The following is a 25,490-nucleotide window of genomic DNA, read 5'->3' on the forward strand; positions in this document are numbered from 1 at the left end:
ACAGGCCACACAGACTCCTTCCTTCCCCACAGCATCGCCCGTCCAGTCAGTTTGCAGAGGGGCCAGGCCAGGAGTGTGAGGGACCAGCTGCACTGCTCATCAGAATGGCCTCGGTCACGTGGGCTGCCCTGGTTGGGGAGCCGCGGACACTGCAGGGCACTGAGTTGGGCCTGCTGCACCTCGGTCCCCACCGTGAGGCCCCACCCCCTCCCTGTGCCCCAGTGGTCTGCTCATCCATGTGGGAAGGTGACCACCATGTGTCCAGCCACATACCAGCCAGACCCAGCCAGGCACTGAGTTGGGCCTGCTGCACCTCGGTCCCCACCGTGAGGCCCCACCCCCTCCCTGTGCCCCAGTGGTCTGCTCATCCATGTGGGAAGGTGACCACCATGTGTCCAGCCACATACCAGCCAGACCCAGACTGCGTCTCTGGCTGGGAGCCTCCAGATCTGGGCATGAACTGGATGGAGAGGGAGCAGTCAGGAAGGGCCCCTTTGAGGAGGTGCTCTGAGATGAGCCCTGACTGATGAAGACTCAGCCGGGAGCCACTCAGCAGGGAGAGGCCAGGTGGGGGGAGGGCGAGGAACTTCGGGCTACTTTGTGTGATGGAAAGCCAGTAGATTGAGTTTCTATATGTGAATTTCACTTACCTTTTAAGTAGTAATGATTTGCCTGGCTCAAAATTTGGAATGAACCTAAACACCCGTAGAGAAACGGTGGCAACTGCAAGCCCTCAGCACGTGTGCTCCAGCGGCGTCTTTTATGCATCAGGGGCAGGTGGCCTTTGGGGCTTTGCTTCTCCTGACCACGAGGCGCTCTGGACTTTCCCACACGGCTTGTCCACAGGGCCCGTGGCGTCAGCGCCCGGAGCTGCCCCGCTCTTCCCATGGCTGCAGGGAGCCCCGCACGCAATGGGACGTGTGGGTCCAGCCAGCCCTGTGACAGCCCCTAGCTCTGTACTTGGCTTGTCTGCGGGGAACCTGCGGCGCCCTGATGGGCTTCTAAGCGGGCTGTGGCGGGGTGAGGTCTGCCTGCCACCGGGCCCTGCAGCGGCTGGCTGGGACGCGCCCCGGGGAGGCGCGCAGAGGCCGGGACAGGGCAGAGGGGTGTCGAAGGTGTGTTTTCCAGGGCAGATGGCCGCCTCCAGGCTGGCTGCGGTGGGTGTGGCAGGGATGGGGCTGAGGGAACCAGGGGCCTGGAGGGGCCAGGGAGGGGCGGGCCGGTGGGGCCCTCGGGGTGGGCTGGGCAGGGCAGGCACAGTGGAGAAGACCGCTGGCCCTGAGGGCTGTGCCTGATGGCCCTGGGATTGCAGGCTAGCTGGTCTACTCACCCCCCGGGCTGGTCTGACCCGTCGGTCCGCTGGGCTTCGGTTCTGCTCAGTTTGCTGACTAAGGGGTGGCTGTGAGGAGGAGCCACATCTCCCAGAGCTGGGTGGGGAGGCCAAGGCTCCAGCGAGCCCTCCCTCTGCCTCCCACCCCTTCCCTCCTTCCTGCATTCCCTTCCTTTCCTCTCTGCTTGCTCTTGGAGCTGCCTGGCCCGTGGGCGGCCGCCATGGACAGGTACAGCATGGAGGAGCTGATTCAGCTGGGCCAAGGTAGGGCAGGGCTGGGCAGGGGGCTGCAGGGGTGCAGGAGGGAGGGGTGGAGGCCTCCAGCTGGGGCCGGGCTGGGCTCTCCCAGTCAGCGTGTGTCTAGGGCCCTGGAGACGCCAAACTTAGGGATGCAGGGAAGAGCAGGGCTCTCTCTCAGAGATGCCAGGGGGCGTGTCTGAGTGGGATGGAGGCGTCTGGGAGCGGCAGGCCCTGCCCTCTGTGGGGTGGTGGAACACTGCTGTCACCCAAGAGGGGCACTCAACTCCAGGGGCTGGTCCTCCCCCTGCTGTTAGAGTCCCTGGCTCCTTTGAGGCTTCCCCAGCCCAGTCCCAGCCTCCAGAGCTGGCCAGTGCAGGCCAGTTTCCTTCAGAATTGAGCTTCTGAAGCACGAGGTTGGTGGGCAGGAAGCTTGGGTGGGCTCCATCCCTTCAGCCCTCCACGCCTCCACGCCTCCTCATTGCCTTGGTCTCCCCACATGGGCCAGGGTACCCCTTCCCTGGTGGTCAGAGGCCAAGCATGGTTTGCTGTGCTTTGCTGCAGGCTGACAGCACACTCCAGACAGACCTCCTGGGCTGACATCACAGCCTTGTGTGGCCGCAGGCGAGCTCCCCTTTCTGTGCCTTAGTTTCCCCATCTGTACAACGGATAATAGCATGGGACTTACTACATAGTGCTCTCTGAGGATTAAAATAGAGTGGAGCTTGACCTGTGGAAGTGCTACAAAATTGGGTATAAACCCGAACACCCTGCCTGCTAGTGCCTGGGGGTCCAGGCTGCTGGGAGGAGAGGAGCAGGGTTGTGACCCCAGCACGTCCTGTTTTCTGAGTGTACTGGGGCCAGGTTAGTCCAGGATGGGACGTGGGCCTGCTTGCTGCCAGGGACCTTGGCCCCACATGTTCTGCCAGCCAGCGGCTGTGGGGTTCTGGAGTGGGGCCAGGGCAGACACCAGTAGTGTCCTGGGTAGGCGCTCACGTGGCCCAGCCAGATTTGGGGCCGCCTAGGTCTCTGGCCTGAGGTGTGACCTTGGGGAGTCTGTCCCATCCCTCTGGGCCAGGTGTTGTGTTTGGTGAATTGTGCGGGGGGGGGCCCCGTGCCCGTGTGGCCTTTGCAAGTGCACACCCCACAGAGTGGGCCGGGCGGGCTGTGCCCCATTCCATGGGGACATGAGCCCCAGGCTCTGAGTGCCAGTGCCAGGCCTTGTTCTGAGGGGGACCCTGACGCCAGGAGGCTTCTTATTGTCAGAATCCTCCGTGGGAGCCTGTGGGGAGCGTCGGGCAGCGCCTCCCAGTCAGACAGGGCTCCGGCAAAGGCTGCGGGCCCCGGTGCCCTCCCTCCGCACGTCATGTTCTAAGTCTGGACAAGTGACGGGCCTTGCTTGCCCTCCACGGGTATTTATATCCCCGGGCCCCCTGCCCACCCTCCCCTCCCCCACAGACACAGGCACTGCTGCTGACAGCAGCACCGCTGTGCCCTCCTCCCCGGCGCCACTGCCACTGCCCGGCTTGCTGCGCCTCCGAGGGGCCTGTGACCACACCCGCTCCCTGTTGGACCCCTGGGCTCCTGCCACTGTCCCCAATGAAGATTGTGCCGGGTAGGTGGGGCAGCCTTTGAAATCCTTGTGAGAGCCCAGCTGGGGCGACGGGCAGGGGGCTCGGTCCTTCCCCCCCCACCCCCCGGCTCCCTGCTTTCCGGGCCCCTCCCTCCTGTTGTCCTACGTGGGGGGCTTTGGGATTCCGGGGCAGCTCGGCTCACTCATCTTTGAGAGCTGTTGGGTCAGCTGCACGCCCCTAGGCCAGCAAGGGCTGGGGCCCTGGCATGCATCCCCTCGGCGCTGGCAGCTGTCACCAGAGGGCACCCTTGGAGGCAGAATGGGGTGCTCAGGCAGCACGGTCACCCTCCTGGTGGGGTGGGGGTGGGGGTGGGGTGGGGGAAGACTGTGCTGAGGCTGCCCAGGCTGTGCTGGGGGGGGCCGTGGCTTGCCCAGGCTTCCCCACAGGCCCCTCCTCCCAGCGGGTGTGGCCCTGGGTAAGCAGGGGTTAAGGCTCCAGCTAACCTTGAGCGTGACAGCTCTGCTGCTGGGACAGCTGAGCGGGCACCGTGGGAGGCGGGTGGGGAGCGCCTACTGGCCGGGAGGGGGGAGGGCGGGAGCACAGTTGTGCAGCAGTGCAGCGGACGACGGACTTGTCTCTGGGCCGACAGTGTGGTAGGGCGGTCCTGCAGGCGGGGCGGTCCTTGGTCCCGGGCATCCCCCACCCGCCCTCCACTCGGGGAGGGAGGGGTTCAGCCGGCCTCACACAGCCGTTCTGAAGGGCGGCTCCGCCTGCTCTGATCCAGAGCCATGGAGCCCTCGGGCAGCCTATTCCCTTCCCTGGTGGTCGTGGGCCATGTTGTCACCCTGGCCGCTGTGTGGCACTGGCGCAGGGGGCGCCGGCGGGTGCAGGATGAGCAAGGTAAGGCCGCTGGTGGCTACCACCTGGGCTGCTGCCACCAGCTGCCACCCCAGGCTGGGGGCTGGGGGCGGGGCGGGCAAGGGGCCGCCTCTCTCCCGCCCCTATATTTCCCTATGCCCTCCCCTTCCTGTCCCTGAGCGAAGCACTGGCACACGGTCCCCCCCTTCCCTGGGGCAGGACCAGGGCTCTGTGGCTCCATCAGCCTGGAGCCCCCTACTGGGAAGAGGTGTGAAGGAAGGAGAGGCTGGAGTGGACCTCCGGATGGGGGTTGGGGGAATGGGCAACAAGGGAGGCACCTCTCTAGCTGTCAGGGACCAGGTGAGCACAGGTGACTGTCAGTACGGAAACCACAGCTGGCAGGTGCAGAACGGGTGTCCTGGGGCAGGTCGTAGTAGAGCTCCTCACCAGGACCAGGGTGTGGCCGGGCCTGGGCAGAGCCTCCCTGCCCACTGCAGAGGGTGAGGCAGGTGCCTGAGCACCCCGGGCCAGGACCCAGGAACGCCTCCAGATGGGTAGCCAGGCTATGCTCTGCCCTCCCCCTGCTCCGGGTCACCCACTCTGGGCTACAGCCCTTGGCAGCTGTGCCCAGCCCAGGACCGGGTGGGGCCTGCCTCTGCTCAAGTGAATGAGCTGGAGTGGGTAGCAATGGGGATCGGGGTTCTGGCCAGAGGGGCTGCCCCAATGAGGACATGCAGACTGTGCTTGGGTCTGCACTGGGCATACCCTGGGGTGTGGGAGTTTCCAGGGCTGCCCCCAGCAGGCCTGCTCAGTCTTGGCCTGGGTGCCAGGCCTGCTGAACATGTGGTGTGAGTCAGGACGGGGCTTCTAGGCGTGGCTTTGGGGGCTGGGAAGTAGCTGGTGACTCAGCTGCAGGGACGTTCAATAAAGTGCAAGGGCCAGGGCTTCTCCCCTCTGGTTGGGCCCTCCCTCCCTCCTTCAGCTTGGTTTTGTACCCTGTTCCCATGTGAGGAAGGGGCTCCCCTGTGGCCGCTGTCCTGGCCTGCTCCCTGTCCCTTCTGCCCTCGGTGCCCCTGGAGGCTTTGGCGGCTGTTCTGTTCTTGGCTGTTCTCAGCCCCCTGGTGGCACCACCCTTCTGCTCGCACCACCTCCCACCTCCCGCCAGTCCTGCTGCGAGCGTTGTCCCCTATATGTCAGTCCTGGGAGCTCCCAGGCCTCTTTGTCCTCCAGAGCAGCCTCCCTCTGCCCCCAGTCCCCCAGGCCAAGCTAGATCCTTTCCCTCCAAGTAGGGGCGCGGCTTGTAGGCCCACACTGGGCGGGGCGCCCGCCAGGGGCAGGTTTTTCGCGTCCGGGCTGAGCGCCCGAGGCCGGCTGCGGTGGCGGCAGCAGCGGGGGAGGCTGTGCAGTGCACAGCGTCGGCCTCGCAGCGTGGGCTGGAAGGCAGACACGCCGCGCTGTCCTGTTTGCTGTCCTCGTGGGCAAACCCCAGGGCACCCAGGCTCATGGCTGCCACTGGCACACGGGGGGCGGGAGTCGCTTTTGAGGCGCAGAAGGAGGTTGTGCTGGATCGGCCGTGCTGGCTGGATGGGGGCTGCGAGCAGGCCCGCAGGGGCTACCTCTACCGGCAGCTGTGCTGCGTAGGTGGGTGCAGCAGGAGGGGCGATGGCTGGAGGGGGCGCCAGTCTCCGCAGGGAAAAGCCGCCTGCGCTGGAAGGGGGCGGGGCCCGGCCCAGGTGCAGCCCCGCCCCCAGGCTCTGTTCCGGAAACACCTGGGGAGGAAGGCAGGGTGAGGTCTCCTCTGCCCCTTTGTTCCCCCTGGAGCAGGGGGAGGGGGAGGGGCGGGGTGGCTTGGGCATCGGCCTTGGTTTCCGTGCAACGGCCGGTTGGCAGTCGGGATGTGTGCGGAGGGAGGGAGGGCCTGAGGGCGGGTCTCCAGGCCCTCGGCCGCCCTGGCAGCCGCAGCGGGGTCCCCTTCTCGATTGGCCAGCTTCCTGCCCGGGAGCGCCTTCATTGGTTGTGGGGCCTCCAGCCTTAGTTTCCATATCTGTAAAAGGGGCAGCTATACTCTTCAGAGAGTCATGGACAACTCTAGGTTACACTGAGCTGGTGGTCAGGGGTCAGGCAGATGTGCCCGAGCATCAGTGCTGGGGTCAGGCAGATGTGTCCGGGCATCAGTGCTGGGGGGAATGCCCTGGGAAGGCCGACGGAGAGGGCAGCAGTATGGCCTGCTGGGGCACACGGGGCTGGGCCAGCCTGTTTTGTCTGCTGGTTTGAGGGCCTGAATAGGATGGACAGGGAAGGGGATATCCACAGCTAGGGACAAGGGACTGGCAGGCAAGGCTGGGAGGGAGGGGCTGTGGAGGTGGGGGGAGAGGATGAGCTCTGAGACCCTGGGAAGAGCTCAGAGGAGGAGGCACCAGAGGCTGGAGGGCTTCCAGGGGGATGGTGCTGCCGGAGCTGGGCTTGGGAGGTGGTGAACTCCACACAGGACAGCGAGACGGCATCTTTGGAGGGCCCTCAGTGGCAGGGAGAAAGCTGGAGAAGCAGCTTGGGCTGGGGCCTGGGCTGGGGGCTCACCCGTCTTGGATGTCAGGCCCTGGTGCCTCCAGGTTATAGCTTCTCCTGGAGTTCCCTGCTCCCAGCTCCTGATTCATCCCCAGGGGCCTCTGGTGTCTTTGCCCTCACCAGAATGACACCCCTACCCCTGCAGGTAGGGACCCCATCTCCCTGTTACTGCTGGACTAGCCCAGAGCCTGCATTCAGCAGGTGCTCAATTACAGGCTTTTTGAACTGCTAAGATGGGGGATCTTCGGGAGAAGGCATTTCTGCAGGCTCCAGACCTGGGGAGGGGCAGGTGGGTGTGCTGAGGTGAGACATTCCTGGTGTGCACTGTACTGGGAGCGCTAGCAGACGTGGGGCGAGATTTGGATTGTGGAGCACCTCTGGACAGTGAAGAGCTGACATCTGGCGGGGGCTGGTAGGGCCTCTGCAGACCCGGCCTGGAAGGTAGAGCAGGTTCAGAGTCTGAGGTTGGGGCCCCAGGGGGATCTCCAGAGGTGGGGGGAGGGGTGTGAGACACTTGGCAGCCCCAGAAGTCTGTTTGGCTGTGCCCCAGGCCTGGGGATGGTGGGGTATAACCAGCTGGGCCTGGCTTGGCAACCCTACCCTGCGGGGTTTGGGCGCCCTCCCGTGGCCACAGAGGGGCAGCAGGGCTGAGGGTGGGGTGAGCTTTTCCCGGAACAGAAGCCTGAAGGCACTGGGGAAGGGGGAGGGGCGGCGGCTCACAGCTGGATCCCATCAAGCCGGATTCTCCAACTGGAAAATTCTGTGGTCAGGGCGGTGCATTCTTTCCTGCGGTGGTCGGGCAGCTGGGCAGTCCCTGTGGGGCCGTGGGCAACTGTGTCCGAGACTGGAGAGAGCCAGGCAGCACCCCTGTGCCCTTTGTCTTTCCACCTTTACAGCCCTGGATCGCGGCTATCTGTGAGCCCCACCCGACTGTAAACAGCCCGCCGCCCATCCTGCCCCCACTGCCCCCAGGTGCGGCTTCCTTGTCTGTGAGTCACCGTGCCTGGGCCCCCTCCCCATCCCTGACTCACTGGCTGGGCCCCCTCTAGGTGCTCCCCACTGGCCCCAGCGCCCCCCCCCCCAACGTGGAGCAGAGTTCCTGCAGCTCAGGGCTGAGCGGTCCTGCCCAGTGAGTCAGCGCTCAGCTATGTGCCCCCTCCTGCCCTGCCGTGTGCTCTGCCTTCAGATGGGGCACTGCTCCAGGACTGGCTTGGTGGGCAGCCTGGGAAAGGCCTGCCCGGCCCTGGACCACGGTGGAGCCTAGCAGGGTGTAGGGGCTGGGTGTAGGGCATGGATTATGAGGAGGGGTGATTTAGGGGGTCTGCGAGGAAAGGATGGGCAGTTGCCCCCAAGTCCCTCAGCTTGGGGGACCCTCCTAGAGCTCCTTTGGTAGGTAAGGTGGACCGGCTGAGGGGCAGCCTTGGGCCCAGCCACACTCAGGCACCCTCCCTGTAGTGAAGGCCTCCTCTGGAGTGGCCATGTGAATGGCATGTGGTTTCCTGTGGTCCTGGCACTGGTCTGTGTGCAGTGAGGTGCCGGGTCGCCTCCAACCTCCAGGTTCCCCCCCCCACCCCACCAGGGGTTTCAGCAGGCAGAGTGGGTGAGGAAACCCCTGGGTTTCCTGTTTCTGCCCCGGTGTGGGTGTGGCTGTGGGGGAGGGGCTGCCTCACTGGAGGGGGTGGGCAGGGCAGGGTGGGGCTCCCGTGGGCGGGGACAGCCACTGGGGAGTTGGGCGGGTAGGGAGTGGCCACACCAACCAGGCTCCGAGCTGAGCCGAGCTGAGCCCAGCCTGCCACCGCCACCGCCGAGCGAGTGCTGTTGCGGCGCCAGCCTCAGCCGCCTGTGTGCACGCGGGGCACAGGACGCAGCACCTGGGGGCCGAGGGACAGAGCGCTGAAAAAGGGCAGGGACAGCACCATGTCTCAGCACCGGCTCCGCGTGCCCGAGCCTGAGGGCCTGGGTCCCAAGAGAACCAGCTCGGAGGACAACCTCTACCTGGCTGTGCTCAGGGCCTCAGAGGGCAAGAAAGGTAGCGGGCACTCCTTGCTGGGCCAGGCAGGCATGAGGCAGGAAGGGCCTAGTCCTGCGGCAGGAAGCCTGGCCCTGGGCGGGGGTGGGGCCCAAACGCTGAGGGTCTGAATTTGGGGACAGACTCTGAGACAAGCGCTGGGGGTGTGGGCGGTGTGCTGTCCTGGCCCAGGTGCTGAGTTGCCAGGGCGGGCAGTGGGCAGCAAACTCTGCCCACACAAAGAGGGCTGGCCTATGTTGGTGAGGCTGGTAGTGGCCTCTGGGCCTTGGGTATAGGGCTTTGGTCTGGGGGGGCGCCCACTGCCTGTTGAGAGAACAGAGCTTCCCCCTCACCACATCCCTGCCCAGTCCTGGGTCCTGGCCTGGAACGTCTACCCAGGTCCCCCGAGAGGCACCATGTGTGGGGGTGGGGCAGGTTGGGACTTGCCAGCCACTCTGGGTGCGGCTGGCAGCTCCAGACCCTCCCCTCTTGGGAGGGAGACAATAGAGGGATGAGCGGTGGGCACCTCGTGTGCCCAGCCCCTCCCCTCCCAGCCAGGGCTGACTGGGTCCCCGGTCTCTGCCAGTCTGGTGGGGTAGGGACCAGGAGACTGGGTCTCAGTGTGTGGTGCTGAGGTCTTCTTCAGGTCACTGCCTGCATGGTGGTCACCTCTTGGAGGCTCTCTGGGCTTTTCCCAGGCCCCAGGTAACCTGGCCTTGTTTCTCCCAGATGAGCGGGACCGCGTGCAGAAGAAAACCTTCACCAAGTGGGTCAACAAACACCTCATCAAGGTTGGTGGTGTGTGTGCACATGGGCGTGTGTGTGCACGCACTTGGCTTCAGGGGCTGAGGAGATCGTGGATGGGGGCGGAGGAGGGTGTCCCTGGCCCTCCAGCTTGAGCAAAGGTCCCCACCCCTCCTGCCACCCACCTGCTCTCGATCACCCTTCGCTGTCCTGAGAGCTAACCTTTCACCTCTGAAACCTGTCATTTTCTGTCCTCTTCCTCCCCACGCTCGCTCCTGTCTCCTGCCTCCTGTCTTTTTCCTCCTCCTCCTCGTCTCTCCCGGTCTCTGTGTAGCACTGGAGGGCAGAGGTAGGTGACTCCGTGGGGGTGGGCGTGTTCTGTGGGCCTCCTGCCTTATGCCCTCTGGGGTCAGTGCCCGCCCTGCTCCAGGGCCTGTTGGTTCTAGGGACCTGCAGCCAGCCCAGCCCCTCTGTCCCTGCAGGCCCAGAGGCACATCAGTGACTTGTACGAAGACCTCCGTGATGGCCACAACCTCATCTCTCTCCTGGAGGTGCTCTCAGGGGACAGCCTGGTACGTCTGCCCGCCCGCCCGCCCCCTCCGTGGCCCCGCCTGCCTTCCCTCCTTGGGGTCTTTCCCACGTGCCTGCTCCATGTTCAGCCTGGCCTCACCCCCTACTGCGTGCATCTCCTGGTCTAGAGTGTCGGGCCTCGCCTGGGAGTGGCCCTCAGCCCTGTGCCGTGGGCACTTGGCCCTGCCACTCTCCGTGCTGGAGCCTTTACACAGTAACCTCATGCTCTGCTCTGCTTTGGTTTCTCTGCTGCTTGGACTCTGAACTTTGACCTCTGCCCTTTACCTTTTGCCCTGCTCTGGCCCGGCAGCCAAGAGAGCGGGACGTAATCAGGAGCTCGCGCCTGGTGAGTGGTTGTGCCCGCTGGCCACGCGGCAGGTGGGCTCCCTGAGGCCACGAGCCCAGCCCACCCGGGGCTGACGGCCCATGCAGCCCCGCCTGCACCTGGTACGCGGGAGGGCAGATGACCCCGCATCGAGCCGCCTGCTGTCCTGCCTGCTGCACTGCCTGAGACTGGGCAGGAGGACCCCCTCCCCCAAAGCCACTGCCCTCCACCCGGGGCTTCCTGGCTATTGTCTCCTCCCCACCCCCTCCTTCCTTCCCTGAAGCCTGGCCGTTGGACTTTCCAAGCCCCTGCTGGGCCTGGCCTCCGGGCCAGTGGCCCGCCTTTCCCAGCTGGGGTGGGTAGACAGGGACACAGAAGGGGCTGCTGCCCCAGTGGGGAAGACACTCGTTCAATCGCTATAGATGCCTTGGGGTTCTGAGCTTGGGCGGGGCTGCAGGCGTCGGCCAGGCTGTGCCCTGGCTCTGGAGATGCTGACCAGCCTGCCTCCTCTCACAGCCCCGGGAGAAGGGGAGGATGCGCTTCCACAAGCTGCAGAACGTTCAGATCGCCCTGGACTATCTCCGGCACCGCCAGGTAAGGCTGCCCTCTTGGCCACAGGCCCCTCGCCCCCTTCCCTGCTGGCTTGCGGGTGTGACTGAGGACAGCTTGCTCGCAGGTGAAGCTGGTGAACATCAGGAACGATGACATCGCTGACGGCAACCCCAAGCTGACCCTCGGCCTGATCTGGACGATCATCCTGCACTTCCAGGTAGAGTGGCCTGGGCATCCTTTCAGAACCTTGCTGCCAGCCAGCGCCCCAGCCCTGTGCTAGCTCCATGGCCTGAGGGTGCAGGCCTCTCTCTGGGGCCTGCCTATCCCGTGCCCTCTGGCCCTGGCTGGGCAGGGCCTGCAAAGCCTCCGTACAGAAGAATGCATTCCCTGCTCGCTCCTGGTGCAGCCGCCTGCCCTGGGGAAGGTTCTGGAGAAGCACCCTCTGCACTGGCTGACTCACCCACTGCCCGCCCAGCAGCACAGGAAGCCACAAATCTGAGAGCTGGGCAGGCAGAGCCTGGTTGGCACGACAGCTGAGTCACACAGGCGGGCGGGCCGACAGACAGACAGATAGCCAGGGACAGGCAGGCGGGTGAACAGACAGCAAGACAGCTAGGCAGACCCGGGCCTGAAGGATCCGACTGGGCCAGTGCTGTGGCCCTGCATGCCCCATCCCCAGAGACCCGCCCCGCCCCTCCTAACAGCCTTGTCTATGCTTGGGGCCTCTGAGCACGCTCTGGTGCTCTGGTGCTCTGGTGCCTGCCGCTGCTCTCCCGCGCCCACCCTCCCCCAACTCTGACCCATGGCTGCCTCGGGGATGCTGGGTGTGCCCCAGGCCCAGGGAGCCCAGGGCACCCACCCTGTGGCAGCCGTGGGGGCCGGAGGTCTGACATTCCATGCCAGCTGCCGCCTGGAGCGGCCTGGGCTTGTGACGCTAACGTGTGGCGAGTTCCAGCAGCCCCCTGGACGTGGGAGGGGCCCCCGTGGGCCCCGCTCTTCTCAACTGGCTGGGTGGCTCCCGTGTGCCCAGACTGGGCACCAGGCAGGGTAGGTGGCCATGGCTGAGCTCCTGCCTTCTGCCCACTGTGTGGGGCAGATCTCAGACATCCAGGTGAGCGGGCAGTCGGAGGACATGACGGCCAAGGAGAAGCTGCTGCTGTGGTCCCAGCGCATGGTGGAGGGCTACCAAGGCCTGCGCTGTGACAACTTCACCTCCAGCTGGCGCGATGGCCGCCTCTTCAACGCCATCATCCACCGGCACAAGTATGAGGCCCAGGCGCGGGGAGGAGCTGAGGGTCAGGGGCTCCCTGCAGCTCCTCAGCTGGGCACCTTCAAACATGTCGGGGCAAAGAGTGTGCCAAGGAGGCGTCTGCTGAGGATGGGAACCCACTGCCCGCGGGGATGGGTACCAGTGCCAGCCTGCCCAGCCCTACCACACCTTTCCTGCCTCCTCCTGGGCCCTTCCAGAGGCAGCGCTGGCTTCCACAGAGCCGAGAACAGTGGGCTGCTGGTTCTCACAGCTGTGAGCGTCTGCTTCATGTGGAGGCCCTGGAAGGGGACTGGGTGGCTGGGCCACGGTGGGGTCAGCCTTCAGGGGATCTCAGCCCCCACCCAGGACCTGAAGTCTGGTGGGCAGGGTGGCTTGGGGAGCCCAGGCTGACCAGCACACCCCCTGGGCCCCTGCCCACTGTAGGCCCTTTGAGCTCCTGGGGAGCAGGGGTCCCGGCTTACACAGTGCCTGCACATGGGCTGCCTATGTGGGCAGGACTGGGCGCCAGGGTGAGTGTGGGGTTGGGGTCTGTGTGTGGGGATCTCCCTGCTCCTGTGCCGCCCCCTCCCTGCCTACCCACCTGCCCCTTTGCCCGTAGGCCTATGCTTATCGACATGAACAAGGTGTATCGTCAGACCAACCTGGAGAACCTGGACCAGGCCTTTTCCGTGGCAGAGCGGGATCTGGGGGTGACCCGGCTCCTGGACCCTGAGGGTACGTGCCTCTGCCCTTCCTCCCTCTCCCATCCCAGCCACTTGCCGGGGCCCCTCTGACCCCACCTCGCCCGCAGACGTGGACGTCCCTCAGCCCGACGAGAAGTCCATCATCACCTACGTCTCGTCCTTGTATGATGCCATGCCCCGTGTGCCTGACGTGCAGGACGGGGTGAAGGCCAACGTGAGTGCTGGCCAGCAGGCCCCGGCGGGGTGGGGCGGGGGGGAGGCCCTGATGGCCCCTGACGGCCCCTTGCCCACCCGCCCAGGAGCTGCAGCTGCGCTGGCAGGAGTACCGGGAGCTGGTGGTGCTGCTGCTGCAGTGGGTCCGGCAGCACACAGCTGCCTTCGAGGAGCGCCGCTTCCCTTCCAGCTTCGAGGAGATCGAGGTGGGCTTACCTGCTCAGCCAGGGCCCTGTGCCCACTGTGGTGGCCCCTCCTAACAGCCTTGTCCTCACAGATCTTGTGGTGCCAGTTCCTGAAGTTTAAGGAGACAGAGCTTCCAGCCAAGGAGGCGGATAAGAACCGGTCCAAGGGTATCTTCCAGTCCTTGGAGGTGAGCAGGGTGCACAGGAACCCACGGCCTGGGGGTGTCCCTTGAGCAAGCTTGGCCTGGCCTCACTACTGAGCTGGGACCAGGGCTGTTTCAGGTTGGGTGGGCTGAGGTCCTGGGTAGCTTGGCACTCCCACCCCTCTGCTGAACGAGGCGCCTTTCCACAGGGGGCAGTACAAGCAGGCCAGCTCAAGGTGCCCCCGGGCTACCACCCACTGGATGTGGAAAAGGAGTGGGGCAAGCTGCACGTGGCTATCCTGGAGCGGGAGAAGCAGCTCCGCAGCGAGTTTGAGAGGTGGGCGGGTGCAGGCGGTGGTGGGGGGTGGGGCCCCGCCTGGGCAGGGAAGCCGCCCGCCCGAGGGTGAGTCACTGCCTGGGGAGGAAATCCCCCCCCAGGCTGGGAAACCCACACTTGGGCCAGCTCAGCTGTGGGCCACAGCCCGGCGGGGAGGCCCGGGGCAGGAGGGAGCTGTGCTTTGTGGCGGGGGGCCTGGAGACCTGACCCACTCACAGTGGGTCCTGTGGTGCTCTGGGCTGCAGGCTGGAGTGTCTTCAGCGTATCGTCAGCAAACTGCAGATGGAGGCCGGGCTGTGCGAGGAGCAGTTGAACCAGGCCGACGCCCTACTGCAGTCGGTGAGGCTGGGGAAGAGGGGGTGCCTGGGCAGGGAAGCTGGAGGGAGGGAGGTGGGAGGAGCCCTGAACCTGCCACACCCTGCAGCCTGCGCCCGCTCCTCCCTCTTGGCCTGCAGCCAGCTGTGACCGCTAGCTCTGGGCAGAGCCAGCTCCTGGGCACCAGGCCCGCCCTGAGCTGCTTTCTGTTGGGAGGGTGGTAGGGAGGGACCCAGACCCCCTGGGGCCCAACACAGGCAAGACTGCATTGGCCTGGCCAGGGGCTCTCTTAAGGTGAACTTCTAGTGGTGGGTGGTGGAGGACAAGGCACGGGAACTGTGGACAAGGCCATGAAGCATCTGGCTCCTGGGACCTAGTGGAGACCTTTGGACTTAATCCCGGTTACCCCGCAGGGTGGAGGGCTGGGGTTTGACCAGAAGCTTCAGAAAGATGCAGGGTGCTGGGTGGGGAAGGAAAGGGAAAGGCGGTGGGGGAGCCCTCTGCAGGTGGGTGGGAGGTGGGCCTGGCCAGTCCCTGAGTCAGGGCGACCACCTTGCAGGATGTCCGGCTGCTGGCTACAGGCAAGGCACCACAGCGAGCGGGCGAGGTGGAGCGGGACCTGGACAAGGCGGACGGCATGATCCGGCTGCTGTTTAACGATGTGCAGACCCTCAAGGATGGGCGGCACCCGCAGGGCGAGCAGATGTATCGCAGGTGGGTGCACCCTCCTTCAGGGCCTAGGGAGGGCAGCCCAGCCCCACTGACCCTCCTGACTCCTGCCTGTGCTGTGCGCAGGGTGTACCGCCTGCACGAGCGCCTGGTGGCCATCCGCACTGAGTACAACCTGCGTCTGCGGAGCGCACCAAGGCACCCCGAGCTTGAGGACGCCACGCTGCGCTACCTGCAGGACCTGCTGGCCTGGGTGGGGGAGAACCAGCGCCGGGTGGACAGCGCCGAGTGGGGCGTGGACCTGCCCAGCGTGGAGGCGCAGCTGGGCAGCCACCGCGGCCTGCACCAGTCCATCGAGGAGTTCCGGGCCAAGATCGAGCGGGCGCGAACTGACGAGGTGAGCGGGTGTCGGTGCTTTGGGCAGCAGGCGTGGGCCAGGGCCTGGCCCCCACAGGCCTCACGCCTCCTCGCCTCCCGCAGGGCCAGCTCTCCCCGGCTACCCGGGGCGCCTACCGAGACTGCCTAGGTCGGCTGGACCTGCAGTATGCCAAGCTGCTAGTGAGTCGGGGGCCAGGCGGGAAGCTGGGGCAGGCGTGCGGGGCTGTGGTGGCTGACACACGCCCCCCTGCCCGCCCGCCCACAGAACTCCTCCAAGGCCCGCCTCAGGTCCCTAGAGAGCCTGCATGGCTTTGTGGCAGCTGCCACCAAGGAGCTGATGTGGCTGAGCGAGAAGGAGGACGAGGAGGTGGGCTTCGACTGGAGCGAGCGCAGCACCAACACGGCCGCCAAGAAGGACAGCTACTCGGTGAGGCGGGCGGCTGGCTCTCCAGGCCTTTCCATGACCACCCCCCTCCCAGGTCGGAGCCCCTCAGGGTGGCGGCTCTGGTCCATCTCCAGGCCTCCAGCGGGTGTTTGGTGGGAGACAGGCAGACCCATGGGCCTGACCCTGTCCCTGAGACCCACTGCCTCCGTGTCAGGCCCTGATGCGCGAGCTGGAGCTGAAAGAAAAGAAAATCAAGGAGATCCAGAACACCGGCGACCGCCTGCTTCGGGAAGACCACCCCGCCCGGCCCACAGTGGAGGTGGGGCGGGGTTGCTGGGGGCCCCTGGACCCCCAGGGTGGGGCAGGGCGGGGCTGCAGGGGGACCTTCCGGACCCCCACGGAGGCGCAGGGCTTACGAGCACGTGTGCCGTGCTGCAGTCCTTCCAGGCAGCCCTGCAGACACAGTGGAGCTGGATGCTGCAGCTGTGCTGCTGCGTGGAGGCGCACCTGAAGGAGAACACCGCCTACTTCCAGGTGAGAGCTCAGCCCGCCCTGCTCAGCCGCAGTGCCCTTGAGGAGCCTGCAGCCGCGGTCCCAGCGCCACGGCCGCTCTGTCCGTGCGGCTGCGGGCAGGCCGCCGTGTACTCTGTGCTACTGACCTTGTACCAGAATCCCCCCCGCCATCGGGCCCAGCCCCTCAAGCCCATCTTGGGGCGGCTCTGGCCAGAGCTTCGGGCCGTTGGCCTAGGGTGACCCCTTCCTGCTGCCCCAGTTCTTCTCAGACGTGCGGGAGGCTGAAGAGCAGCTGCGGAAGCTGCAGGAGACGCTGCGCAGGAAGTACACCTGCGATCGCTCCATCACCGTCACTCGTCTTGAGGACCTGCTGCAGGATGCCCAGGTGAGCCAGCTGCCAGCCTCTGCTGGGCCCAGGGCTCTGCAGCCCAATGAGAGGCAGGTGCTGAGGCCCAGACCCTCATGGACTGTGGGGATGGAGTGGGCAGTGGGGTCCAAGGGCTGGGTGGAGCACTGGGGGAGGCTGGCTTGGAGTCTGGGCTGCACTGATGCTCTGGAAAGGTCCCTCTGGAGGTAGGGGTCTAAAGGGGCCGGCAGCAGTTGGAGGAGACATGATAGGGCTCGGAGGTCAGTGCAGACGGGCAGGGGTGTGGGAGAACTGAGAGGTTATGAGCAGGGTCCTGGAGCAGGGGCAGGCAGCTGGCTAGAGCTGGTGTGAGCCCCAACCCTTGGAGCCCCCGGACTGAACAGAGGCCTGAGTCAGCTGCTCTGTTGCCAGCCCTTTCACTGTAGGGGGTCCACCAGCATCTTGGGCCTGACAAAGTCTGGGGCAGGCACAGTCTGAAGGGCTGAGGAGGGCAGAGAGGCCACTGAGTGTGGTACTCAGGTGCCCTGGGGCAGGGGTGGGGGCACCCAGGAGGGCTCCAGGGCCTTCTGGCAGTGCTTGGCAGAGTGGTGGAGGTGGGAGGAGGCTGGAAGGCTCTGCTGGCTGGGAAATCCTGTGGTCAGGAGTTGGGGTCAGTGAAGCCCGGGGGGGGGTGTCCAGGAGGCCCCCTCATGTGCAGCATTGGCTTGGGAGAGGGCGGAAGAGGTGCAGGTAGCTTCTAGGTGGACTCCAACTTGCAGCTTTACACAGTCCTAGGTGTGGTTTGGCCTCTCAGAGCGGCTGGATGGGAGGAGGTGGGGAACCTTCCTCAGCAGGACAAGGGAGGGCAGAGGGAAGAGGACACTTTGGGGCCGGAGTGCAGCCGGGGTCCCGCCCCTGAAGGACGCAGTGTGTGACCTGGGGGGCAGGGGGAGGGTGCTCAGTCCCAACTAGGAAGGAAGGAGGGTCAGTGGGATCTGTTGAGGTCCAAGCCCTAGGGGCTCGTCCCAGCCAAGTGCTCAGCCCCACTGCGTCCCAGAGGCAGTGCGAAGGACCCCCTGATTTCAGGGCATTGGTGAGGGGTGCCTGGGGTGGGCTTGGGGGCCTGTGAAGACACTCGGTGTCTCATGCTGGGTGATGGTCTCTGACCCACCTCTGCCTTGCAGGATGAGAAGGACCAGCTGAACGAGTACAGGGGGCACCTCTCAGGCCTGGCCAAGCGGGCCAAGGCCATCGTGCAGCTAAAGCCCCGCAGCCCAGCCCACCCTGTGCGGGGCCACATACCGCTGCTGGCCGTGTGCGATTACAAGCAGGTGGAGGTGAGGCCTGGCCAGGTGGGCTGGGCCCGGGAGGTGGGGCGTGGTGTGGCCATGCCGTGACCGCTCTGGCTGCCGTAGGTGACCGTGCACAAGGGTGATGCGTGCCAACTGGTGGGCCCTGCGCAGCCGTTCCACTGGAAGGTGCTCAGCAGCTCTGGTGGCGAGGCCGCCGTGCCCTCCGTGTGCTTTCTCATACCCCCACCCAACCAGGAGGCCCAGGAGGCCATCGCCAGGTGAGTGATCTTGGTCTGGAGACCGGAGTGGGTGGCGTTGGGTAGGTGCCCAGACGCCTCTAACCCTGCCCCTGATCTGCCAGGCTGGAGGCTCAGCACCAGGCCTTGGTTGCGTTGTGGCATCAGCTGCACACGGACATGAAGAGCCTTCTAGCCTGGCAGAGCCTCAGCCGCGATGTGCAGCTCATCCGCTCCTGGTCGCTGGTCACGGTATGACTGCCCTGCAGGGCCCTCTGGGCGGGGCGGGGTGGGAGTGTCTTCCTGCAGCCAGTGCTCAGCCCTCGTGCCCCGCCACAGTTCCGCACACTGAAGCCAGAGGAACAACGCCAAGCCTTGCGCAGCCTGGAGCTGCACTACCAGGCCTTCCTGCGGGACAGCCAGGACGCTGGTGGCTTCGGGCCCGAGGACCGGCTGCAGGCCGAGCGCGAGTATGGATCCTGCAGCCGCCATTACCAGCAGCTGCTGCAGAGCCTGGAGCAGGGTAGGCGGCGGCGGCGGCAGCCTGGTGCAGGTGGGAGGCCCCGGCCGGGTGGTGTGTGAGTGGGCCGTGTTCCCCAGGCGAGCAGGAGGAGTCCCGCTGTCAGCGCTGCATCTCCGAGCTCAAAGACATCCGGCTCCAGCTGGAGGCCTGTGAGACGCGCACCGTGCACCGCCTGCGCCTGCCACTGGACAAGGAGCCCGCGCGGGAATGTGCCCAGCGCATCGCAGAGCAGCAGGCAGGCCCCGCCCCACCCCACCCCCCGGGTTCCAGGGGTGCTGTGTGTGGGGCTTGCAGGGTCAGCTTACATCCTCCTCCATCTCTCTTCAGAAAGCACAGGCTGAGGTGGAGGGGCTGGGCAAGGGGGTCGCCCGCCTCTCTGCTGAGGCCGAGAAGGTCCTGGCCTTGCCTGAGCCGTCACCCGCTGCCCCAACTCTACGCTCAGAGCTGGAGCTGACCCTGGGCAAGTTGGAGCAGGTCCGCAGCCTGTCTGCCATTTACCTGGAGAAGTGAGTGCGCCTGTCTGCGGTGGGAGGGCTCACAGCAGAGCTGAGGGGGACAGGCTGAGGGGCAGGGGAATGGGGGCACCAAGGTGGGGTCTGCTGAGGGATCTGGGCAAGGGACGGTGGGCATGGGCCAGGGTGGGCATCTGGGAGGTGGTGGGAGGAGTTCAGTCCTGACCTGCCCTGATAGCAGGTCTCCCTGATGACTGGACATGGGGTAAGAAGGGTTGTGGTGGCGTGGGAGGAGTGATTGGTGGGACCCTGCTTGTGGGACCAGGCAGTCAGGAGGTAGGGGGTGTCACTAAGGTGTTAAAGGCGGCTGGGCAGAGGGGAGGGCCGGGGCCCCATGGCAGAGAGGTCAGAAGAGTGGGAGCTGCTAAAAGGGGAGGTGGCCTGTGGCTGGCAAGGTTCAGACCAGGGGCTTGGCCACACTGGGACACTGGCAACCTCAAGAGGGCACTTCTTGGCTGAAGGTGGGGGTTAAGCCCTGCAGAGGGTGGTGGGGTGGGCAGTTGGTGAGACCGTAGAGGGCGATCCCCTCCCCAGCAGGCCCTTCTGGCCCCAGTGCCCCTGGGGAATGCAGAGTCCTCATCAGGGCCCCTTCCCCTCCCTGCGCCCACCCCCGACACGGGCGCCTCTTCTGTCCCTGCACTTCACTTTAATGAGGATGTGCAGAGATCATCAAAGACCTCCTTCAAAAGCTAAGCGAGAACTCCTCCACCCTCTCCCCGCAGCCCCACCCTGGCCCACCCTCCAACGGCCTGGCCTTCCTCAGGTAGACTGTTACCCACCCTTTCATCACACGGCCCCAGCTGCTAGGAAGGAGTGTCCCTGTCAGGCATGTCGTGTCCCCATCACCCAACCTTGGGGCTGGCAGGCTGATGGGGGATTCTCCTGCCACAGGGCCTTGGAGCTCGCTGCTCCCCTGGCCAGCACAGCCTCCCTCCAGGACTCGGGCTGGAGCTGGAGCACCCCTATGGCCAGGGGGTCCCCAGCCACCTTCTGCCTATGCCAAAGGTTCTTCTGCCTGAAGCCCATGACCAGAGGGGTCAGCTGGTCACCAGGGCTTTGGTTCCACTGTGTTAGGCTGGCTGCTCCCAGCCCATCTCCCACCCCAGCTCTGAGCCCTAGTCTTCCCCCAGGCTCAAGACCATCAGCCTGGTGATCCGCAGCACACAGGGGGCTGAGGACGTGCTCAAGGCCCACGAAGAGCAGCTCAAGGAGGCCCAGGCTGTGCCTGCCGCCCTCCCAGAGCTTGAGGCCACCAAAGCTGCGCTGAAGGTACTGCTGCCAGGCCTGTGCTTTGCCGTGACAGCCGGAAGGCATTGGGGCTCAGCAGCAGGGGCCTTGGGCTGAAACAGCATCCTCTCCTCTGGTCCCAACAGAAGCTGCGGGCCCAGGCGGAGGCACAGCAGCCTGTGTTTGATGCCCTGCGGGACGAGCTGCGGGGGGCACAGGAGGTGGGTGAGCGGCTGCAGCAGCGGCATGGCGAGCGGGACGTGGAGGTGGAACGCTGGCGTGAGCGGGTCACCCAGCTGCTTGAGCGCTGGCAGGCCGTGCTGTCCCAGACTGACGTGCGGCAGCGCGAGCTTGAGCAGCTGGGCCGCCAGCTGCGCTACTACCGTGAGAGCGCAGACCCGCTGGACTCCTGGCTGCAAGACGCCAAGCGGCGGCAGGAGCAGATCCAGGCCGTGCCGTTGGCCAACAGCCGGGCTGTGCGAGAGCAGCTGCGGCAGGAGAAGGTGGGCCTGGGCGGGGTAGGCAGGAGTGGGGCGGGGTGGAGCTGCACCCTATGGCTGCTGACCACCCTGCCCTCCCAGGCGCTGCTGGAGGAGATTGAGCGCCACGGGGAGAAGGTGGAGGAGTGCCAGAGGTTCGCAAAGCAGTACATCAACGCCATCAAGGTGAGGCTCTGTGGCCTGCTGCCACCCTCTAGCAGGCCGTGTTCTAGGGAGGATGTGTGGACGGTGGGCCTGGGACCTCAGGGCACCCCCCCCCCCCATCCAGGCTATGCTGGGAAAGTCTGTGGGCAGCTTCAGGGGCAGGGTGGGAGGGCAGAGCTGGTGGCCAACCAGTGCATCCCTACAGGACTACGAGCTCCAGCTGGTCACATACAAGGCACAACTTGAGCCAGTGGCTTCCCCAGCCAAGAAGCCCAAGGTCCAGTCTGGGTCCGAGAGTGTCATCCAGGAGGTGAGGCTGAGGGGCAGGGCTGGCCAGTGGTTCTAGCCTACACTGGGCCTGGTGGGCCCTGGGCAGGGGCAGGGCTGACTCTGAGTGCCTCCCCCCCCCCTCCCCAGTATGTGGACCTGCGTACCCGTTACAGTGAGCTGACCACACTTACAAGCCAATACATCAAGTTCATCAGTGAAACTCTGCGGCGCATGGAGGAGGAGGAGGTACGGCCCACAAGGGTGGGGAGGCTGTCCTGCTGCCCGCCCCGTCCCAGACTTAGCTCCCAGGAGCCCATCTGAGACCACTTGGCACAGCTCTTCCCACTCACCTCCTGCCTGGTGCTGCCAGCTCCCCTCCCCTGCAGCACGGCCTGCCCCCAGGCTCTCCTCCCCTGTGGTCTGCCCTACTTGGCCTGATGCTGCACTGCTCTCCCTTGGTGGCTGGCACCTCTTTGTCTTCATGTTGGCACGTGCCCCCCACCGGGCGTCCCCCTGGCTCTCTCGTGTACGTTCCTCTTTGAGATTCTGTGTTGGCCTCTTCACTTGGTCACTTGCTTTGGAAGCACTTGGGGTTACTGGGTGTTGGGGGCTGGAGAGGGGTGTCTCAAGGTGCTTTGGTGAGGCAGGGTACCTACCAGTCCTAGTCTGGCCTACCAGCAGCCTCCTCTCTGCTCAGAGCTGCAGGCTGAGTCCTTCTGAGCTAGCTCGGATCATCACTGATGTCCCATGCTGGCCACTCCCCCGCCCCGCCACCTTGCTGGGTCAGGGAGAGGGGCCATGTGGCTGGAGCCAGGTCGTTGGGTGCTCAGCAGTGCGCAGGCAGGGCTGTGCGGTGGGCGCGGCTCGCAGGTCCTGCGAACTCCCTGCTTTGCTCTCTCTCTTTCTCCCCCTGTCCGTCTGTCTCCGTCGCCTGTCTGCGGGAAGAGGGGAGGACACCTGGGTCTCCTTCCCTGGGCTGGTGAGCACTGTGGGGCCAGGCTGCGCTCGCTGCCTTGAGTGCCCTGGGCGGGTGCACGCGGTCTCCTTCGGACGGGCCGTGACCTCTGTTCTCCCATGACCCCCGCACCGTGTTGTCAGTGAACTGTGGTGGCGCCGTGTCACGTGAGCGCCCCGCCTGCTCACCGCTCTCTCTGGTTCTCTCCCTCTCTCTGCCACGGCCGCAGAGGCTGGCTGAGCAGCAGCGGGCAGAGGAGCGGGAGCGCCTGGCTGAGGTGGAGGCCGCTCTGGAGAAGCAGCGGCAGCTAGCCGAGGCGCACGCCCAGGCGAAGGCACAGGCCGAGAGGGAGGCGCAGGAACTACAGCAGCGCATGCAGGAGGAGGTGGCGCGCCGGGAGGAGGTGGCGGTGGACGCGCAGCAGCAGAAGCGCAGCATCCAGGAGGAGCTGCAGCATCTGCGGCAGAGCTCAGAGGCGGAGATCCAGGCCAAGGCCCGGCAGGTGGAGGCAGCTGAACGCAGCCGCCTGCGCATCGAGGAGGAAATCCGCGTGGTGCGCCTCCAGCTGGAGGCGACTGAGCGCCAGCGCGGCGGGGCTGAGGGTGAGCTGCAGGCACTGCGTGCACGCGCGGAGGAGGCCGAGGCGCAGAAGCGGCAGGCCCAGGAGGAGGCGGAGCGCCTGCGGCGGCAGGTGCAAGATGAGACCCAGCGCAAGCGGCGGGCGGAGGCCGAGCTGGCCCTGCGCGTGCAGGCGGAGGCCGAGGCAGCTCGTGAAAAGCAGCGGGCCCTGCAGGCGCTGGAGGAGCTGCGGCTGCAGGCCGAGGAGGCGGAGCGGCGCCTGCGGCAGGCTGAGGCAGAACGCGCACGCCAGGTGCAGGTAGCCCTGGAGACCGCGCAGCGCAGCGCGGAGGCAGAGCTGCAGAGCAAGCACGCCTCTTTCGCGGAGAAGACGGCGCAGCTAGAGCGCACCCTGGAGGAAGAGCACGTAACCGTTGTGCAGCTGCGGGAGGAGGCCATGCGGCGGGCGCAGCAGCAGGCCGAGGCCGAGCGCGCCCGCGAGGAGGCCGAGAGGGAGCTGGAGCGCTGGCAGCTGAAGGCCAACGAGGCGCTGCGGCTGCGGCTGCAAGCCGAGGAGGTGGCGCAGCAGAAGAGCCTGGCTCAGGCCGAGGCTGAGAAGCAGAAGGAAGAGGCGGAGCGGGAGGCGCGACGTCGTGGAAAGGCGGAGGAGCAGGCCGTGCGGCAGCGAGAGCTGGCTGAGCAGGAGCTGGAGAAGCAGCGGCAGCTGGCGGAGGGCACCGCGCAGCAGCGCCTGGCAGCGGAGCAGGAGCTGATCCGGCTGCGGGCCGAGACGGAGCAGGGGGAGCAGCAGCGGCAGCTGCTGGAGGAGGAGATGGCGCGCCAGCAGCGTGAGGCGGCCGCGGCCACACAGAAGCGCCAGGAGCTGGAGGCCGAGCTGGCCAAGGTGCGGGCTGAGATGGAGGTGCTACTGGCCAGCAAGGCGCGAGCGGAGGAGGAGTCACGCTCCACCAGCGAGAAGTCCAAGCAGAGGCTGGAGGCTGAGGCCGGCCGGTTCCGCGAGCTGGCAGAGGAGGCCGCCCGCCTGCGTGCCCTGGCGGAAGAGGCCAAGCGGCAGCGGCAGCTGGCCGAGGAGGATGCGGCGCGGCAGCGTGCGGAGGCAGAGCGGGTGCTTGCCGAGAAGCTGGCCGCCATCAGCGAGGCCACACGGCTCAAGACTGAGGCGGAGATCGCACTCAAGGAGAAGGAGGCGGAGAATGAGCGCCTGCGGCGGCTGGCGGAAGACGAAGCCTTTCAGCGGCGGCGATTGGAGGAGCAGGCGGCCCAGCACAAGGCGGACATCGAGGAGCGGCTGGCGCAGCTGCGCAAGGCATCAGAGACCGAGCTGGAGCGCCAGAAGGGGCTGGTGGAGGACACGCTGCGGCAGCGGCGGCAGGTGGAGGAGGAGATTCTGGCCCTCAAGGCGAGCTTCGAGAAGGCAGCCGCTGGCAAGGCTGAGCTGGAGCTGGAGCTTGGGCGCATCCGCGGCAACGCTGAGGACACGCTGCGCAGCAAGGAGCAGGCGGAGCTGGAGGCCGCGCGGCAGCGGCAACTGGCGGCAGAGGAAGAGCGGCGGCGCCGCGAGGCTGAGGAGCGTGTGCAGAAGAGCCTGGCGGCCGAGGAGGAGGCCGCGCGGCAGCGGAAGGCCGCACTGGAGGAGGTGGAGCGGCTCAAGTCCAAGGTGGAGGAGGCGCGGCGCCTCCGCGAGCGAGCGGAGCAGGAGTCCGCTCGGCAGCTGCAGCTGGCCCAGGAGGCCGCCCAGAAGCGGCTGCAGGCAGAGGAGAAGGCACACGCTTTCGCGGTGCAGCAGAAGGAGCAGGAGCTGCAGCAGACCCTGCAGCAAGAGCAGAGCGTGCTGGAGCGGCTGCGCGGCGAGGCCGAGGCGGCCCGGCGCGCGGCGGAGGAGGCGGAGGAGGCGCGGGAGCGGGCGGAGCGCGAGGCGACACAGTCCCGGCGGCAGGTGGAGGAAGCAGAGCGGCTGAAGCAGGCGGCGGAGGAGCAGGCCCAGGCGCAGGCCCAGGCGCAGGCCGCAGCGGAGAAGCTGCGCAAGGAAGCCGAGCAGGAGGCGGCGCGGCGGGCCCAAGCGGAGCAGGCGGCCCTGCGGCAGAAGCAGGTGGCTGACGCCGAGATGGAGAAGCACAAGAAGTTCGCCGAGCAGACACTTCGGCAGAAGGCGCAGGTGGAGCAGGAGCTGACGGCGCTGCGGCTGCAGCTGGAGGAGACCGACCACCAGAAAAACATCCTGGACGAGGAGCTGCAGCGGCTGAAGGCAGAGGTGACGGAGGCGGCCCGCCAGCGCAGCCAGGTGGAGGAGGAGCTGTTCTCCGTGCGCGTGCAGATGGAGGAGCTGGGCAAACTCAAGGCCCGCATCGAGGCGGAGAACCGCGCGCTCGTCCTGCGCGACAAGGACAACACGCAGCGCCTGCTTCAGGAAGAGGCCGAGAAGATGAAGCAGGTGGCAGAAGAGGCCGCGCGGCTGACAGTGGCGGCCCAGGAGGCGGCGCGGCTGCGGCAGCTGGCAGAGGAGGACCTGGCGCAGCAGCGGGCTCTGGCGGAGAAGATGCTCAAGGAGAAGATGCAGGCAGTGCAGGAGGCCACCCAGCTGAAGGCGGAGGCAGAGCTGCTGCAGCAGCAGAAGGAGCTCGCCCAGGAGCAGGCACGGCGGCTGCAGGAGGACAAAGAGCAGATGGCACAGCAGCTGGCACAGGAGACGCAGGGCTTCCAGCGGACCCTGGAGACGGAGCGGCAGCGGCAGCTGGAGATGAGCGCTGAGGCTGAGCGGCTCAGGCTGCGCGTGGCCGAGATGAGCCGGGCCCAGGCTCGAGCCGAGGGGGATGCTCAGCGCTTCCGGAAGCAGGCTGAGGAGATCGGCGAGAGGTTATACCGCACAGAGCTCGCCACGCAGGAGAAGGTGACGTTGGTGCAGACGCTTGAGACCCAGCGGCAGCAGAGCGACCAGGACGCCGAGCGCCTGCGGGAGGCCATCGCAGAGCTGGAACGCGAGAAGGACAAGCTCAAGCAGGAGGCTGAGCTGCTGCAGCTCAAGTCCGAGGAGGTACCTCCCCACCTGCGGGCG

The 25,490-nt window shown here is 66.2% G+C and overlaps 1 protein-coding gene across 10 annotated transcripts in view; it reads left to right on the forward strand.

The window, feature by feature from the left end:
- Positions 1-25,490, forward strand: part of PLEC (plectin) — a 56,090-nt gene that overhangs the window by 23,112 nt on the left and 7,488 nt on the right. For 4 of the 10 annotated variants that reach the window (XM_064476731.1, XM_064476736.1, XM_064476737.1 and 1 more), the window contains 30 exons: positions 9,302-9,363; positions 9,799-9,888; positions 10,728-10,805; positions 10,888-10,980; positions 11,860-12,026; positions 12,632-12,747; positions 12,824-12,930; positions 13,016-13,135; positions 13,207-13,302; positions 13,467-13,594; positions 13,840-13,933; positions 14,469-14,623; positions 14,705-14,975; positions 15,059-15,136; positions 15,222-15,383; positions 15,556-15,660; positions 15,780-15,875; positions 16,114-16,239; positions 17,385-17,537; positions 17,616-17,770; positions 17,854-17,980; positions 18,068-18,251; positions 18,329-18,486; positions 18,579-18,757; positions 19,894-20,032; positions 20,137-20,493; positions 20,572-20,655; positions 20,840-20,944; positions 21,052-21,150; positions 22,089-25,469. In XM_064476731.1, coding sequence (XP_064332801.1) covers positions 9,302-9,363; positions 9,799-9,888; positions 10,728-10,805; positions 10,888-10,980; positions 11,860-12,026; positions 12,632-12,747; positions 12,824-12,930; positions 13,016-13,135; positions 13,207-13,302; positions 13,467-13,594; positions 13,840-13,933; positions 14,469-14,623; positions 14,705-14,975; positions 15,059-15,136; positions 15,222-15,383; positions 15,556-15,660; positions 15,780-15,875; positions 16,114-16,239; positions 17,385-17,537; positions 17,616-17,770; positions 17,854-17,980; positions 18,068-18,251; positions 18,329-18,486; positions 18,579-18,757; positions 19,894-20,032; positions 20,137-20,493; positions 20,572-20,655; positions 20,840-20,944; positions 21,052-21,150; positions 22,089-25,469 — 7,265 coding nt within the window. Of the gene's footprint in view, positions 1-3,051; positions 3,183-3,861; positions 4,042-5,378; positions 5,641-7,460; positions 7,537-8,311; positions 8,594-9,301; positions 9,364-9,798; positions 9,889-10,727; positions 10,806-10,887; positions 10,981-11,859; positions 12,027-12,631; positions 12,748-12,823; positions 12,931-13,015; positions 13,136-13,206; positions 13,303-13,466; positions 13,595-13,839; positions 13,934-14,468; positions 14,624-14,704; positions 14,976-15,058; positions 15,137-15,221; positions 15,384-15,555; positions 15,661-15,779; positions 15,876-16,113; positions 16,240-17,384; positions 17,538-17,615; positions 17,771-17,853; positions 17,981-18,067; positions 18,252-18,328; positions 18,487-18,578; positions 18,758-19,893; positions 20,033-20,136; positions 20,494-20,571; positions 20,656-20,839; positions 20,945-21,051; positions 21,151-22,088; positions 25,470-25,490 lie in introns of those variants that run through there. The other 6 variants (XM_064476735.1, XM_064476738.1, XM_064476734.1 and 3 more) reach the window with 6 other exon arrangements.

The sequence above is a fragment of the Camelus dromedarius genome, chromosome 20 (genome assembly GCF_036321535.1).
Source record: "Camelus dromedarius isolate mCamDro1 chromosome 20, mCamDro1.pat, whole genome shotgun sequence".
Taxonomy (NCBI): Eukaryota; Metazoa; Chordata; class Mammalia; order Artiodactyla; family Camelidae; genus Camelus; species Camelus dromedarius.